The sequence below is a fragment of the Chaetura pelagica genome, unplaced genomic scaffold, assembly GCF_000747805.2.
Source record: "Chaetura pelagica isolate M959 unplaced genomic scaffold, ChaPel_1.0 scaffold234, whole genome shotgun sequence".
NCBI lineage: Eukaryota > Metazoa > Chordata > Aves > Apodiformes > Apodidae > Chaetura > Chaetura pelagica.
In genome coordinates this window covers 1,460,800-1,476,576 of record NW_009952967.1, presented here as the reverse complement: position 1 = coordinate 1,476,576, position 15,777 = coordinate 1,460,800, and the positions used below count along the sequence as shown (strand labels likewise).

At 50.6% G+C, this 15,777-nt stretch overlaps 1 protein-coding gene across 1 annotated transcript; it reads left to right on the top strand.

The window, feature by feature from the left end:
* The first annotated feature begins 12,793 nt into the window (after nt 1–12,793).
* LOC104387073 (phospholipase A2, membrane associated-like) lies at nt 12,794–14,015 on the top strand. Its single transcript, XM_009995765.1, has 4 exons — nt 12,794–12,830; nt 13,290–13,434; nt 13,663–13,769; nt 13,870–14,015. Exons 1-4 carry the CDS (start codon nt 12,794–12,796, stop codon nt 14,013–14,015), a joined length of 435 nt encoding a protein of 144 aa, XP_009994067.1.
* Nucleotides 14,016–15,777: the final 1,762 nt, after the last annotated feature.

Genomic DNA, 15,777 nt, shown 5'->3' with positions numbered 1-15,777 from the left:
CCGGGGGTGGAGCGGCGGGCGGTGGGTACCGGGGGGTTCGGGCTGCGGCGGGCACCGGGCTCTGGTGGGGACGGGGGCAGCCGAGGGGCTGCAAGGAGCCAGTGCTGTCTGCTCCCCCCGCCCCGTGCCCCGCTCTTTCCGTGGCGGTGCCAGGGAGCCCTGGCTGCCAGGACCTTGCCCTGTCCCTCCTGAGGCCGGTGTTGGCAGAGGGGCTTATCGCCCCCAGGCACAGGAAACCCTCCTGCTGCTGCCAAGTGTCACGGAGCTGCCCAGAGAGGTTGTGGAGACTCCTTCTCTGGAGACTTTCAAGACCTGTCTGGATGCCTTCCTGAGTGGTCTGCCCTAGTTTTTGGTCCTACAGGGGTTGGACTCGATGCTCTCCAGAGGTCCCTTCCAACCACAACCATGATTCCTACTCAGAATTAACTGTGTTTTGGAAAAGTAGGAGCCAGTTGAAACACTTTGCTGGTTTTCTGCTGTTTTTTTCCACTTTGTATGCGCTTATTTTATTTTTGACTCATCTAATGGACTTCAAAACTGAGCACAGGTGGGAGCAGCAGCTTGACCCACCCCTGAGGCTTTTTTCCATCCTTTCTTTTTGTCTTTCATTTCCCTCCTTTTGGTATGGGGTCTTTGGCTCTGCTGTGGAGCATCTGAGCTTGTCGCCCCTGCCGTGGCTCACTGCTTTACACCACGACCACACTGTGATTCCGTGATTCTGTAACCCCTTGCCAGACCCGTGTCCCCTGCAGTGCCCACCACACACAGTCCCTCCTGAGCAGCCCCTGCTGCCCCAGCAGATTGACACTGCCACCCAATGTGGTGTCTTCTGCAAACTGGCTGAGGCTGCACTCAATCCCCTCATCTTGATCATTGATAAAGACATTGAACAGGACTGGCCCCAGCACTGAGCCCTGAGGGACACCCCTGGTGACCAGCCCCAATGGGATTTGCCACAACTCTCTGGGCCCGGCCATCCAGCCAGTTTTGTACCCAGTGAAGACAACTCGTCTATGCCTTGATTCTCCAGCTTCTCCAGGAGAAGCTGTGGGATATGGTGTCAAAGGCCTCACTGAAGTCCAGGCAGACAATGTCCACAGCCTTCCCCTCACCCAACAGGCAGGTCACCTGGTCATAGAAAGAAATCATGTTGCCCAAGCAAGACCTCCCTTTTCTAGAACCCTCCTGGCTGGCCCTGACCCCCTGGCTACCCTGCACTTGCCATGTGAGCCCACTCAAGATGAATCTCTCCATGGGCTTTCCCAGTACTGAGGTCAGGCTGACAGGCCTGGAGTTCCCCAGATCCTCCTTCCAGCCCTTCTTGTAGATGGGGTCACATTAGCCACCCTCCGGTCACCCGGGACCTAGATGTATATACCAATCAGGCCCGGAGCCCCATGGATTTGGTTGTATGTGGGGAAATCCATTCCCCAGCATAAGGAAAAAGCTATGACTCGATGTGCATCATTGTTCTCTAAGTATTTGGGGGGATATAATCCATCTTAAGCTGATGTTACCCTGTTTATGAGAGCTGTTCTTTCAGAAAAAAAAAAAAAAAAAAAAAAAAAAGATAAAATAACTGAAAAGAATGTGAAATTGATCCTAATAGGCAGGAGGAAGTCAGACTGACTGGCCTCAGGGTAGATCCTAATTGGGATCACAATCATCAAACAGAAACCATTGCCAAGCCGTGGTTAGAGGTTTGATAAATACAATCAGAGCTTAAAAAGAAAAAGTACAGGAATGTAAACAGAGGGCAGATGACAACCCCAGTGCTTACTGGGGAAGACTGAAACAAGCTTTGCTAAAATACGGAGGGATGAGCCTTCAAAATCCTAATGAAGCATTATTGGCTGTCAGTGTATCTGTGGATCAGGCAGCCCCAGACATCTAGAAAAGTGCAGTCAGATGAGCTCAGATGTGGGGCTGCTGAAGTCAGCACAGCCTGTGGGGGTAAAAGGGGATGCTCCCCAGCAGGAAAACACTATCCCCTCTGTCCTGGGTTACTGGTAAGGGTGAAGCACAAGCCAGAGGGCAGAACTGCTCTCTGTTACCTTCTCAAGGGAAGAGAAAAGGAGAATAAGGAAGAGAGGCTGAAATGTTGGAAATAAAAACAGGAACAGGTTTACTGGAACGGAGAAAGGGGAGTAACACATGGAGGGAGGAACAGATCTGTAAACTTATACAAGACAGATACAAAACAGATCTTGATGATCACAGGAAGGATGATGGTCCCTTGTGGCAAGGCTGCCTCAGGAGAGGGGTCCACGGATCTTCACAGCATCCATAGTTGTAGAATGCAACTCCACTGGAAGAAGCTCCAGGATGGGCAGTTTCAAGTCCAGGAGAGGCTGGGAGAAGAGAGACAAGATTCCTGATGTTACTTTGACAGTAGACAGGGGCAAACAGGTCACTGTAAAAACATTATGGGCAACTGGAGAGACTACAAACCAGCAAGAGATTCAAGAACTCCCAAGGAAACGTAATGAAAAGGCTGGGCACAAAGGAACAAATACCTTTCTTCCACATCAGCTTATCAGCTCAACATGCACATGGATACAATGCAATGGTTTTGCGTCCACCGAGACCTGTGGAAAGAGCCCTGGAGCTGGAGCTGAACACTCCGCATGATTAAAAGCATCCAGGAACAGAAGGAAAGTGTCTCAGGGGCTGCCTGCTCTGAACCAGCACCAGTCCCTGCCAAGCGGGGACTCTGGAGGAGCAACCATGGAACAGGGGCAGCTGCTCTGGGGACATCTGGCCTCAGGTCAGAGCAGGTTCGATGCTGTGTGTTACAAGCCTTCGACTCCTTGATGTTTGCCTGAACACTCTTTTGTCACTGACTCTTCTCCTTGATGATTCAGAACCGACTGCACCGTATGTGCTAAGCACAGGCACTTGACAGCTCTCAAGCCACGATTCCAAGAGCTGGGAGCACTCATCTTTTCCCTTAAAAACACCCCTAACATAATGACACCTTACCTCTGTGCCGGGACACCTCTCCCCAGGACACCTCTCCAGGATCAGCAGGTGCCCCAGGGCTGTGTCCCCCTCCCTGGCCCTCCCTGCCCCCCGGGGTGACAGGCTCTCCAGAGCCCTGGCACGTGGCAGGGGGTCTGTGCCCCCAGGAGCCACAGCCTGGGCCTGGGCACCACTGGATCTGCCCCTTCCCATCCCAGAGATTTCCCTTCAGTTCATCCTTGTGGGTTGATTTCTCACCTCTCTTGAGTTTCTCTCACTGTGAATTTTAATTCTAATCAGTTTTTTTCCAAGTTATATCTTTATTGTATATGTTTTGTTAGTATATTTCACTATGCTACATTATTTGTTATATGTTGTGCAATTGCATTTGTGCATCATCAATTTTTACACTGTTTTGGTTTTTAAGTGCCTTCAACCAGTATTAAAACACATTGTATTTTTTTAAGTTATAGCTTTATTGTATATATTTTGTTATTATGTTATGATTAATTATACTATATTTATATGTTATATGTCTAATTCCATTCATGCACCATCACTTTTAAAACTGTTCCATTTTTTAAGTGCCTTCAGATAGTATTAAACAACAATATTAAACCCTACTTTTTTTGTTTTATAATTGCATTTGTGTAATCACTTTTAAAACTGAATTTGTGGAACATGACTGTTAAAAAGATACTTTTTTTAGTTAGTGCAATGTACTCAAGAGGCCACAGATAGCAAGAGCCTCAGGAGCTCTCTGCAGAGCCTCTCCAGAGGAGCAGAGCAGGCAGGAACTCCAAGGGCCAAAGAAGGGGGCCATAAAGCAGCAGAGGGGAGGGAAGGGCCCTCTCTCTGGGACTAAAGGGACAGCTGCCACCAAATTCACCAGCTCCTCCAGGAGAACCACCCCGTGGCACTTTGTTGGAACAGTCTGTGCCTGCACAGCTACAAGAGGGGAGCAGGGAGAACAATGGGAAGAGCTGGAAGTGCAACGGGGAAGAGTAGAACATGCGCACAGGCCAACAGCTCTGGGGCAGACATGTCTGCATTGGGGGAAACTGGTGAAAAGGGGTGTTTTCCCACCCCCTAACATGTGAAATAAGACACAGGGAGCTGAAAAAGAGCGGGAAAACTAACGCCTAGACCAAAAGATTACCCCAAACGGGACCGCTCCTCAGCGAAGCAGTGGTAGTTGAGGGGCTAGAAGAAACCACTTTCCCTGGTTTCTGGAGCCCTCACAATGACCAAAAGGTCCTCAGAACACGTTGCTCCACAACATGTGCAAATGTGCAGGTGGTCTTGTAAAAGAATGTAGTTACACAGATCATTATTTAGATCTCAGGATGTTTTTTGGTCTCTGAGCACTCTGGGAAATGTGTCCAACCTTCATGACCACAAGTCTTCACCCCTACCACATGCAGCTGTGTAGGGTTTGGATGAGGAGGCATATTAGACCAGATGGTGTGGAAGTTCAAATGAAATGTAACTTTAAGCTAAGAAGTACTAGCCTGCTTAGGACACTCTTCAGCAGCAGCTGAGAACAGTATTTCAGAGTGCTCACCTTAGCTGCATAGATGTAGAACCTGTCTCTGCTTTGGAAGCTTCCCAATGAACTTGGATTCCCACTCAGTGCCCAGCAGGTGCCAGGATATCCCAGTTCAGTTGGACACAGAACTGGACTCACAGCCAAATCTCCACTGACAAAGCTGTTTGTGATTGAAGGTGTTCTTCTAACGAGCTTCCCACAGAGCTTAGCTTTGCCAGCTCCTCTTTACCTCTGCAAGATTCAGAAGCATCCAAAGAATTACCTTGGGCAGTGACACTTCCACCAAGTTACCCTCCAGGTCTTTGACTGTTATTCAACTTCTGAAAGCAGAAGGGATTTAACCAAGTCCAGAACAACATTTGATCTGAGGTTCTTTAGGGCCTATTTCTTAGCAGTCGCAAGACCTGCAAGGGACAGCAAGAGTTACCAAGACCTAGGACTTGTCAGCATTAGGCCTTCAAAGCAACCCCTGAATGCCACGTGTTTCCATGGCTCCTTCTGAAAGGCCCACAGGCAGGGCACAGGAACTCTGAGCTACCCTCTCTTTCCCAGGGAAAGCTCAGCCTCAGACACGCTGCTAAAATGGAAGCCAGAAAATGTATTTTTTTATTTTCTTGCTTCACAGAATCAAATTCTGTTCTCCAAAGGGAAAAAAATCCTCACTCAAGCAGTAAAGGGCATGAAATTCACCTTTGCTGCCACCACTGAATAAGAGGAGGAGACTATTAGAGACTGGCAAAAAGGCTGCCTGTTAAAACACAATCAATTAAAAAAAAACCCAACGAATAATTTCCTGATCAATGGTGTTACTGCTGGAACACTATAGAGAATTTAGGATAGTTCTCATGCAGGGGAAGGATCTTAAGGAACTTTCCTCACAAATACGCCATCTTAGGCTTACGTACATACAGGACGGGCCAACAGGTCTGAAATTTTAGCAGGAAAATGCCTGAGGGAAAAGTAGTCCCTTAGTACCACTGCACACACCAACTACTTCCCTTTCCTGGTTATCTTATAGGCATTCTCTGATTTTAACTCACTTCAGATACAGCTCTTTGTACTTTCCCAGTTCTGCCCGTGTGGATTCTTTTTGAGAAATGGTGCCTTGCAGGGTATTTTTTTGTCTTATCCAGTTCCCTTTCGAGAGCTCCAGTTCTGCAGTTGAGCTGCTCTCTCTGTGCCTCTTGGCAGTGGACTCTGATTTGCCCTGGCCTGTCCCCAGAGGCTGCCTGCTCCTGAAGCAGAGAACACACCGTCAGCCCCCGCCAAGACAAAGAGATCCCTCCTGCCCACCAGGATCACTCCTGATCCACCTGCCCAGTTCCCAGGGCCCAGCTGGACTCGGCAAGGCAGCTCTGCCCCCTCCCTCCCATCAGCAACCAAGGCAGGACCCTGGAACCACCAGCTAAAGAATTCTTGTCATTCAGAAAGAATCCCCCCTCTCAGCACTGTCATTCACCAACACTGCTACTGACAGAGCAGGGTCTCTGTAGGACGGGGCACACACAGAAGGGCTCCTCAAGGAAATCAGGAGGATCCCCCACATCCGCCCCTCCCGACCACTGGGGTGACTTCTTTCCTGAGCACTTGCCTTCGCGCAATGAGGAAGCAGGATCCTGCCGTAGCTGCCCGCCAAGGAGAGGAGCTTCCGCCGCTGCTGAGGCGGGGAGGCAGCCACAGTCCCCGCTGCTGCTGCTGCTGCTGGGGAAGAAGCCGCCGGGAACTGCACCGGGGGCTGCACCCCCCGCGCAAACCAGACACCGGAGGGGAAGCGCCCCGCCGCGAAAGGGTAACGACTCCATCCAACCTCCTCTCCTCATCTCGCACACACATTGCTACGTCTTTAAGGACAGTGCCTTTTGCGTTACTTCCCTGATATATCCTTGGTACCCATTTGTCGTTTTTCCATCTTTCCTCAACCTTATCCCTCAGTTTGTTTTAACCCTTAATAAACCGGTTAATTAGTAAACTAAACATTGGCCGCAGTAACAATCTGTGGGCGTGGTGAGGGTGGTATTCTAATCTTCCCTCTGAAATACGCGGCCGTTCCTCGGTAAGAGGCGAGCACCACGTGTGTGCCCCCGGGTTCATTTAAAAACCGCTCCACAGTGGGTGGAGAAGTTGCGGGAGCGTCCTGACTGCCGGTAGCTTCTGTGGCGGCATCAGCTCACGACAGACAGCCACCCTGGGTCACTGTGCTCTTCTCTTACCATTGCACTCGTTCTTCCAGCTCTTTTATTGCAGTGCCAGTCCCAGAAGACGCCAAGAGCTTTTTGTTTCTGGGAAGAAGCTCTTAGTTCTCTTCCCTTGTCACCCAAGCCATGAACACAAGGCTCAGACTGACGGTGCTGTTCTTCCAGCTCCTGCAACTGTGACATCACAGCAAGAATCCACAGCAGTCAGGGGAGCTTTTCTCTCGAGGAGCCAAGAACCCAAGTGCGGCCTGTGTCTGCACCCAAAGAACTGCCATCATTTGAGTACATTCAAACCGCCACTTCTGCCAAGCAAATGAACACAAACTGGGCCAATTCATCATCTTGTAGAGCGGCCTCTCCCACCCCTGTAGCCTGGCTGTAAGCACCAACACTGGCCCTCCCACCTTTCAGGGGCTCGTCACACTCTCTGCATCCATTTCTTTGCTCATCATGACAAGAAGGACATGGAGGGGCTGGAGCGTGTCCTGGGAAGGGCAACAGAGCTGGGGAAAGGGCTGGAGCACAAGTCCCATGATTAGGAGCAGCTGAGAGGTCTGGGGGTGCTCAGCCTGGAGAAAAGAAGGGTCAGGGGAGACCTTCCTGTCCTCTACAACTACTAGAAAGCAGGAGGGGTGTTGGTGTCTCCTCCCAAGTAACAAGCGCTGGGACAAGACGAAATGGCCACAAGTGGTTGCAGAGGAGGTCTAGAATGGATAGTGGGGAAAAATGTTTCCACCCGGAGTGCTGTCAGGCACTGGAACCAGCAGACGAGCACATGTGTTGCTGAAGGACATGATTTATTGCCTTGGCAATGTTGAGGTAAAGCTGGACTTGATCTTAAAGGTCTTTCCCAACCAACCCCATCCTGTGGTTCTATGTTTCACGGGGGGGGCGGGGGCGGGGCGAGGGAAAGCACAGCCAGCATAAAGAAGCCCAAATGCAGCAGACCAGTATTTCTCCTGTTCTTCAGAAATCACACAACCTGCTTGGGGTTGGGTGAGGGGGAGCAGGGGGTCCCGCAGCGCCGTCCAGGAGCTGGAGGCGAGAGGGCACCGGGCTGGCACGGGGCAGGTACCTGGGATGGCACCAGGGATGGCACCTTTGGTCCTTCTCATAGCTAATTTGTTTTGTGGACTTGTATATAAACATATTTGTATAAAACCAGGTGTCTCTTCTCTGGGTTGGTGGGTAAGACTGAACAACTGAAACTGGGGAACAATTAAGACACCTTTTTAAAATGACTCTGTCTCTAATGAAGGTTTCTATCAATTCTCACTTTCTACAGATACATTCATTGATTTTTATTTTTTAAATTTTGTTTCTTTTGTTTTTCTTTTTGCACCAGAGTGTCTACCAGTAGCTGTTGGAATTACAGCATGAAGCAGTGGCATCTAAAGTCCCATGTACTCGCCCATGGCTGGGAGTGTGCACAGGGGGGCAAGTGAGGCCATCATCTGACCTACTAATTAAGGGTTTGGAGACAACCTCCAGCATTCTCAGGGGACAAATGTTCCTACGTAGGGTAGCCAGTGAAGCCTGGACAGCAGATGACACCTATGACAGGCAGAGGGGCACCAACGTGCAGGACATGGCCAAGAGAGTCTCTTGGCTGAAGGTGCCCGTGCCCTGTGGCTGGATTGCCCTGCTTGTGAGCCCTGCTGGGCCTTGTCCTTCCCTCCCTCCCAAACCAGGGGTCTGGGGCAAATGGAGCTGTTGCAGTCAGCAGAGACCAGTGGGAAGGACAGCAGTTCCAGTAGCAGCTGGGACAGTGGCTGCACTCCAGCAGTAACACCATCCTGATCTGTGTCCCCTCCAGGTGCCGAGGATCATGAGGTGCATCCCCAAAAATGCAGAGTGGATATGCCTGATTCAGACAGAGAAACCCATTCTGACTTCTCCTGTGGCCAAAGGCTGCTTAACAGAGACTGTTATTAACGTCCATTAAAGGTGAAGCCACATTCTGCTGTGTGTTCCCCAAATGAAACTGCTCTCAGACCCCTCATGATTTACCAGAAGAAAGCCCAAGAGCCTGGACAACCAGGTCATAACCTCACACCAACACTTTGGAGAAGTACAAAGGGTCATGCACTTCTCCTTCTTTTTCTGTGGTTTGTGTAGCCAGATTTGTCAAGGTGGGGGGAGGGGGGGCAGAAAATACATCAGCTTTGATCACTTGGCATTCTCCAGGAATGGTGAAGTCAAACTCACCTGCTGCTCCTCATCACAAAACAAACATAGAGAAGGGAACAGCCACTGGGGTTGTTCCACAACTTTTTGCCAGCAATTTGGTATTGGATGCTTGGCTTCTCCACTACTGTGAAATGGGAATGCTCAGCAACGCCCAGCAAAGCCAAGAGTCCCAGTAGAGGCACACCCTGACCAGAGCCAGCAGGAAGCTGCTTGGAGATGGAGAGATCTTTCCCTGTGTGAGCCTGGACACCAAGTGACTCATCGGAGTTTCTTAGGAGCCCGAGGGAGGGAGGGAAGGGAAAGGGGATTGTGCCTTTCACGTACTGCCTCTAACTTCTAAGGCAACGAGCTGAGGTTCAGCATCCCCTGAAGAGGAACTCCAGAGTGCATCACACAAGTGAGTAAAAGAATAATAAGAATAAAACCCCCCAAACAACCAATCTGCCAGAAGTCATGGTGGGACGCTCCCGAGCCAGGGTCTGTACTGCTTCTGCATGGTATGAATTAGAGCTTTGCTGTGAGGAGCTGTTTTCAGTACAGCATATTTTGTGTTCAGGTGCCTGGGTGAGGGGTTGGGATAAAGAACCATAGTCAGGAAAGGCTGTGCCCACAGGTGTCCCCAAACACGGCGACCCCAAGGCTTGGGAGAGCAGTCAGCCCCAAGCCCCTGGCCCTACAGCACAGCAGCGTCCTCACTGCCACAGTCTGGCCTCAGCCCCACAGCTAAGCCTAGTCCTGGCCTCACAGCATAGCCCCGGCCCCTATAACTCACCACCACAGCCCCTCAGCCGTCCCTAATCCCCGCAGACCGGTCCCGACCCAGTAACCCACCTCAACAACCAGGACCCGGCCCGCCCCCCGGGACAGGCACAGACGCGTTGCCAAGGCGACCAACCCACTTCCGGTCCCTCCGCGGGGCTGCGGCTGGTTAAGTCACAGTTTTGGGGAAAAAAATCACATTCTGGGGAAAAAAAAGTCGCATAAAGGAGGACATAAGGGACACGCAGAATAAAAACAAGGCTTATCTAAGATGGTATCTACCAGCGACACAGTAAGATTTAGACAAAACCAGATTCCAACTAGAGGAAAAAACATATCCTGAGTGGTCAAGATGATGAGGCAAGGAGGAAAAGGGTGGACAGGAACTCTGCCCACAGCTTGTCTTGGATACAGCTTTGAGCACCGGTTAGAAAAACACCAAGTCATTGGATTCACTGTATTAACATACCATTAATATATTAATGAGCTATTAGAATACAACAGCACTCACCATAGGCTGGAGGGATCCCTACTGACAAAAAGCCCCTTATTCTTGGGCTTAGATACCAAAAGCCTTCTTTTTCTTCCTTAAAAATAGGGTGCCAGACCCTCTCCTGAGCAAAAGCAGCAGGATGGGAGCAACAGGACTAGGGACTGACTGCTTGGCAAGGGATTGAACAGCTTCACCTGAGCCATTGCTGCATAAATCTGAATAAATAAACAATGAACTCACTCGTTTTGATGAAAATGCCATAAAAAAATTACCCACCACCACCATTTCCATCCCTTCCCATTAATCCCTTTTGAAACCCTGTGTCTGGTTAACCAGCTGCTTCTCCCACTAACCAGGTGCCCATCAAAGGCAACAAGAAACAAGCAATAAATAACTTCAGATAACTTTATCTAGATCAGAGATCAAGGTGGTAAAGGGACTAAAAAAGGTCAGAAAATGATCTCATGTCACCTCCTCCTCCCCCTCCCGTCCATGGGATGTTCAGCAACATCACACCCAAGCCATGTGCTTGAAGATCAAAGCACCTGGTGAGTTTGCATTTCAATAATGAACAAACAAATCTGTGAGTCGATACCTCTCATGGGAGGGGTGGAAAGTTCCCTCTTTCCCATGGGATAACTTCCACGTGTGGTTTTTACCCACCCAGGTTTGCAGTTTGATTGAGAAGAGGATTTAGCCCTGTGTGCTCACCCTCCTGAGGTCCTCCACGGAAAGGAAGGTCTTAAAATGGGGGGATTTGGTTAAATCCACCTGTAGAATTTCTGAGTGATTCCAGCATGGTCCCAGCTCTCTGCTCTCCATTTAAGTGCTTTTCATGTAGGTTTAGCCAAACTTTACAGCAAAACACCAAAATCTCCCAGGAGATCAGGGCCACCTTTCCCCATCAGGGCCCACCTCGAAAGGTAAGGAACACCAAAGCACACAAGCACCTAACAAACATCACAAGGGGGGAAAAAATCTGTCCTAATGGAAGGGGGTTTTGTGGATAAGGTGGGAAGGGGATGTTTAATCATCAGGGATGCCACAGCTCTAATAGTCGGGTGGGGAAAGCAGGGGGTTTGGACATCGTGGCATTTCGAAGTGCTTCCTCCTCCCTAAGCAGGGAAGCAGGTGAGCTGCTGCTTATCCTTTCCTCATCGGGCTTAGATTTTTTGAAAATCTTTTATTTATTTGGCTTTTTATTCCACTTGGCAGGAGGAAATGCAAAGTTAAAAGGAAGAAAACCCACAGAACATACATCTCTGCCAGCCTGGGGAGGTGATGTCCCTTCCAGTAAGCACCTTTGGCAGCTCTCAAGAAATTCAACAAGGGTTTTTTCCTCTTGAATACAGACCCCTGAGTTTCCTGACTCTCCAGGCTCCAAATTCCCTTCCCTAGGAGTGTGGTTAATCACTGAGGGTGGGGTCTCTGTGTATGTTTGCATTTGGCCCCACAGTTTGGCAGGGCAGATAACAGCTTTTGTTTCTTATCTCTCCCTCCTCCCCCTGCTTTTCTGCTTCCCTTGTGTTTCTGTATCACATCTCTGTTCTGGTGATTAAATAAACTGTATTTGAAAAGTATTTCAGGTTGGGTTTCCATTACATTTCCAGCTGCTTATTTAATTCCACAGACTCCTTGCCCAGAGTTTCCCGTGCCCTGAGGGCAGGACAGGAAAAGCACAGACCCAAGAAATGAGACCCTGGCATTTGTCATCCTCTCTTCACTCTGGATGTGGACATGGATCTGGGGTGGGAGGGAACTGCAAGTGAAATACCCAAGAGAAATCACCTCTGAGGTTGCAGGGGGTGAGTTGGCACCACAAAGCAACCACTTGAGGTGGCACCCAGGCCAAAGTGCCACCACAGCAGCTGCAACAAGGATGTGACAATCCTCACGGTACCAGCTCTGCTTCTCCTGGGCACAAACTACTTCTGTTCTGTCTCTCCAGCCACCCAATGATAGTTTTTTTGTGGATAAGGTGGGAAGGGGATGCTTAATGATCAGGGATGCCATGGCTTTTAAACACCGCAGCCAGGACCTTGTCTGGCCTCTTCCAGAAGCTGCAGCAGCCCTAGATGGAGACAGCTTCATGCCTGGGTGACAAGCAGGAGTGGGATAATGGAGACAGCACCACTACTGTGGGCAAACTGGAGTTCCTTGCCAAAGGGAAGGATGGGACCCTTCTCCTTCAGCCAGGGGTTGCTTGGTGAGTTCTGTGCTGGGATGAACCGCAGTGTCAGCGCAGAGGAGGGGGTGGACCTCACTGCCTATATAAACCAAACCCACAAGGCCAGCAGTTTGGGAGCAGCCAACTCCAGGCGGGGTAAGGAGGGGGGGGGAATTCATGGCCCTTGTATTTCATCAGACAGCAGCTGGGAGGCTTCATACCAAGAGATTCTTCATCAGCCCACCGTGTCCCTGGACACATCCCTGCCAAGTGCTGCATCCCAAAACAGGAGCCAAAAGGCCCTGTTGGGTGTCAGCTGTGTAGGCTGGGGCATGATGGTGCCTCCACAATGCTCTATACCCACGGTGACACTAATGTCACCATGTGATGCAGCCAGGGGGCACCCAGCCAGCTCCACGCTCTCGGTGTCCTGCTCATCACCCACTGGTGTTGTTTCCTCCTCCAGGGCCAGCCCGAGGATGAAGAACCTCCTCTTTGCCGTGCTTTTGGCTTGTGGTAAGTGCCCCTGTTTCATCCAACCAGGCTGGGATCTTGCCTGCATGGCAAAAAAAAGAGACAAAACCCCAGAGTCTTGGTGCTTCTCTCTAATGCTTCATGTGGCACCACCGTGGTCCTGAAGGTGTTCATGATGGGAAGGCTTTGGGATGCTCAGATCCATATTTATTTTCAGAAGCCCTGTGCCAAGCCCAGGGCTGATCCTGGCAACATGGCAGTGTCAGCTGCAGGATGCAAACCCAGCCTGTGCAGAGCGTGCTGATACCTTCTGCCAGACCAGATCCAGCAGTTGCAGCACCAGCTATAATCCCCAGAGGGTTTGAGAGGGGCTTCTCATGGTTCAAAGCATGTATTTCCAGCAACATCAGGCTCACCTAATTCCTCTGCCCAGCCTGAGATGTGGGGAATGCTGCCCGCCCTGTCTCTCCGCACCGGCTGAGCCGGTCCCTTCCCCTGCAGGGCTGCTCCCGGCGGGCGCCAGCGTGTTGGAGCTGGAGCAGATGATCAGGTCGGCCACGGGGAAAAGTGCCCTGCTCTCCTACAGCTGGTACGGGTGTTTCTGTGGCATCGGGGGCAGAGGGACCCCGGTGGACTCCACGGATCGGTGAGTGCTTGGAAAAGCATCCCCAACTCACGGCTCTGGTTTGACGGTCCCTAAAATCTCCTCGCCGTGCTCCCGGAGGGGAACTCGCACTGTTCTCCAGCCGCATCTTGCTGCTCCCTTGTCATCCCCTCCTCTCAGTGACCTTAAATTCAAGGCTGGACCCTCCTTCCCTCCGAAGGAGGCACGGGGGGGCTCCGGGGCAGCAGTGTGAGGCAGTGTCCCCCGCAGGTGCTGCCATGCCCACGACTGCTGCTACAGGAAACTGCGGGAGGGCAAGTGCGGACCCCTGATCACCCCCTACCACTTCCATGTCACCGATGGGGACATCGTTTGCAGTGAGTACCGCTGGGTGGGGTGGAGGGGAGGTCCACGGGGACCCCATTGCCAATGCCAGCTGGAAAAAACACCAGGTAACACGGTGTTTTGTCCCTGCAGGTGACGAGCAGAGCTGGTGCAAGAGAGAGACCTGCCTCTGCGACAAGGCGGTGGCCTCGTGCTTCGCGGCCACTTTGCCTTCCTACAACAAATCCTACCGCTTCTATTTCAAGCTGAAATGCCGAGGAAGTCAGCTCCAGTGCTGAGGATGAGAAATCTGCACCCAAGCTTGCAGATATTGACTGGCTTTTCCCCATTGCTACAGCAAGAAAAGCCCGACAGGGGGGGCTGCACGGAGCTGGATGATGCTCAGGGTACACACACATTAGGGATGGAAATCCCCCAGGACCCAGAAAGAGACAGCTTCCTTTTCTTACTTTGTCCCTTCCTCCTTTCTTTTTTCTTTCTTGATTTCAGTTCCCAGCAAAGATCATGAAATAAAAGTTATTCAAAATTATTCTCTGTTGTGTTTTCTCAGAGCTGCTGAGATTGAGGCACTGGAATGGAGTCATGTAGTCTCCCAAGTTTGGAGAACCTTTTTCCCTCTCACACCAGCTGCCAGACACCCCAATATTTTCATGGTCCCAAAAAAAACCTGACAGTGGCCTGGTCTGACAGTGGCTCATTCACTGCCAGTTATTTACTCCTTCCCTGGCCAGGCCTATCCCACTGTGGAGCAGGAGTGCTGCTGCCAGACCCCTTAGCTATGAAGGACAAAGAAATGCCACCAAGTAAAACTCCCTGGGGTTTGTAAACTAAATAATTCCCCAGTGGTGAGCCCTGATGGCAGCCAGGTGTTTTGGCTTCTCCCAGTGTCCATTCTCACTAGCTGAAATCACCCCAAAAACTTCAAACAATTGCATTGAGGGGCAGATGAGGCCAAGAGGTGTATTTTTACAGGAATAATTGAAGTGGGAAAATGTGGGAGATTGTTTGAGACCCTCTTCTGATGCTTATGTAAAAATAAAGGGTAAAGACTAATTATCTGCAGAAGAGGGAAGATTTCAAGCCTTGTCCATACCAAGGCAGATGCTAATTTAGGAGGGCAGTTAAGTTGGTGACTAACTAGTTTCTCCATGAGTTCTGCATACAGGTTGCAGTGTGGAAGTGGAAAAATCATACCAAAAGAAATAAAGAGTATTTGCAGTCACTCATCCCAAAAACATTCATTTTGCTTCATTCCCTCTCACGACAGGTGAGCATTTAATCATCCAGTCCCTGCCTAACCCTGTGTTTCTAGGAACAGCACATTTGGGGATGCTTTTATTGTTGCCCATATACTTTTCCCAAAGAACCCATCACTTGCCCTGAATCATCTTTGCAGCAGAGCAGAAGGACAGTTCCCAAACTGAGACCCCTCAAAAAACCCAAACATGCTTTTTTTTTTGCACTTGCTGGGGTGCAAAAGCTGAACCAGGGCTATGATATCCCCCCTGACACAGAACCATGGTGCTGGGAGGGCAGAGACAAAGGCCCTTGTGTATCTCCAGCTGGGGGAAAAGGCTGTTGGCTTCCTCCTTGGGTTGGAAGTGATGCTGCTTTACCAGCACATCCCAACCCGTGCTGACCCTGGTGTGGAACTGGGGTGTTTCTGCATTCCTGTAAAGGAGAAGGATGGGGTCTGAGCACACAATGGTGAGGAGCAAACACTATATAAAGCAAGCCCTGCTGGCTACAGGGCCCTGTGAGCAAGCAGCAGCTTTCCTAAGGTAAGTGGGTTCCTACTTGAACCAAAAGCTGTGGGCCAAATAGGGAGCAGGGTCCATGCCAGGAAAGCAGGAGCAAAGAAGCTACCTGAGATGCCATCCAAAGGCTCCAGTAGGGTGCAGCCCTCCAGAGCTGATGGATCTTCCAACTTTTCTCCCTTTCCCTTCATTTTGCTCTGCCCCACCCCTCTGCCATCCCATTCCTGTACCTGACACTGCAGAGCCGTGTGCCAGAGGGATGGTGATGGGCACATCCTCACCC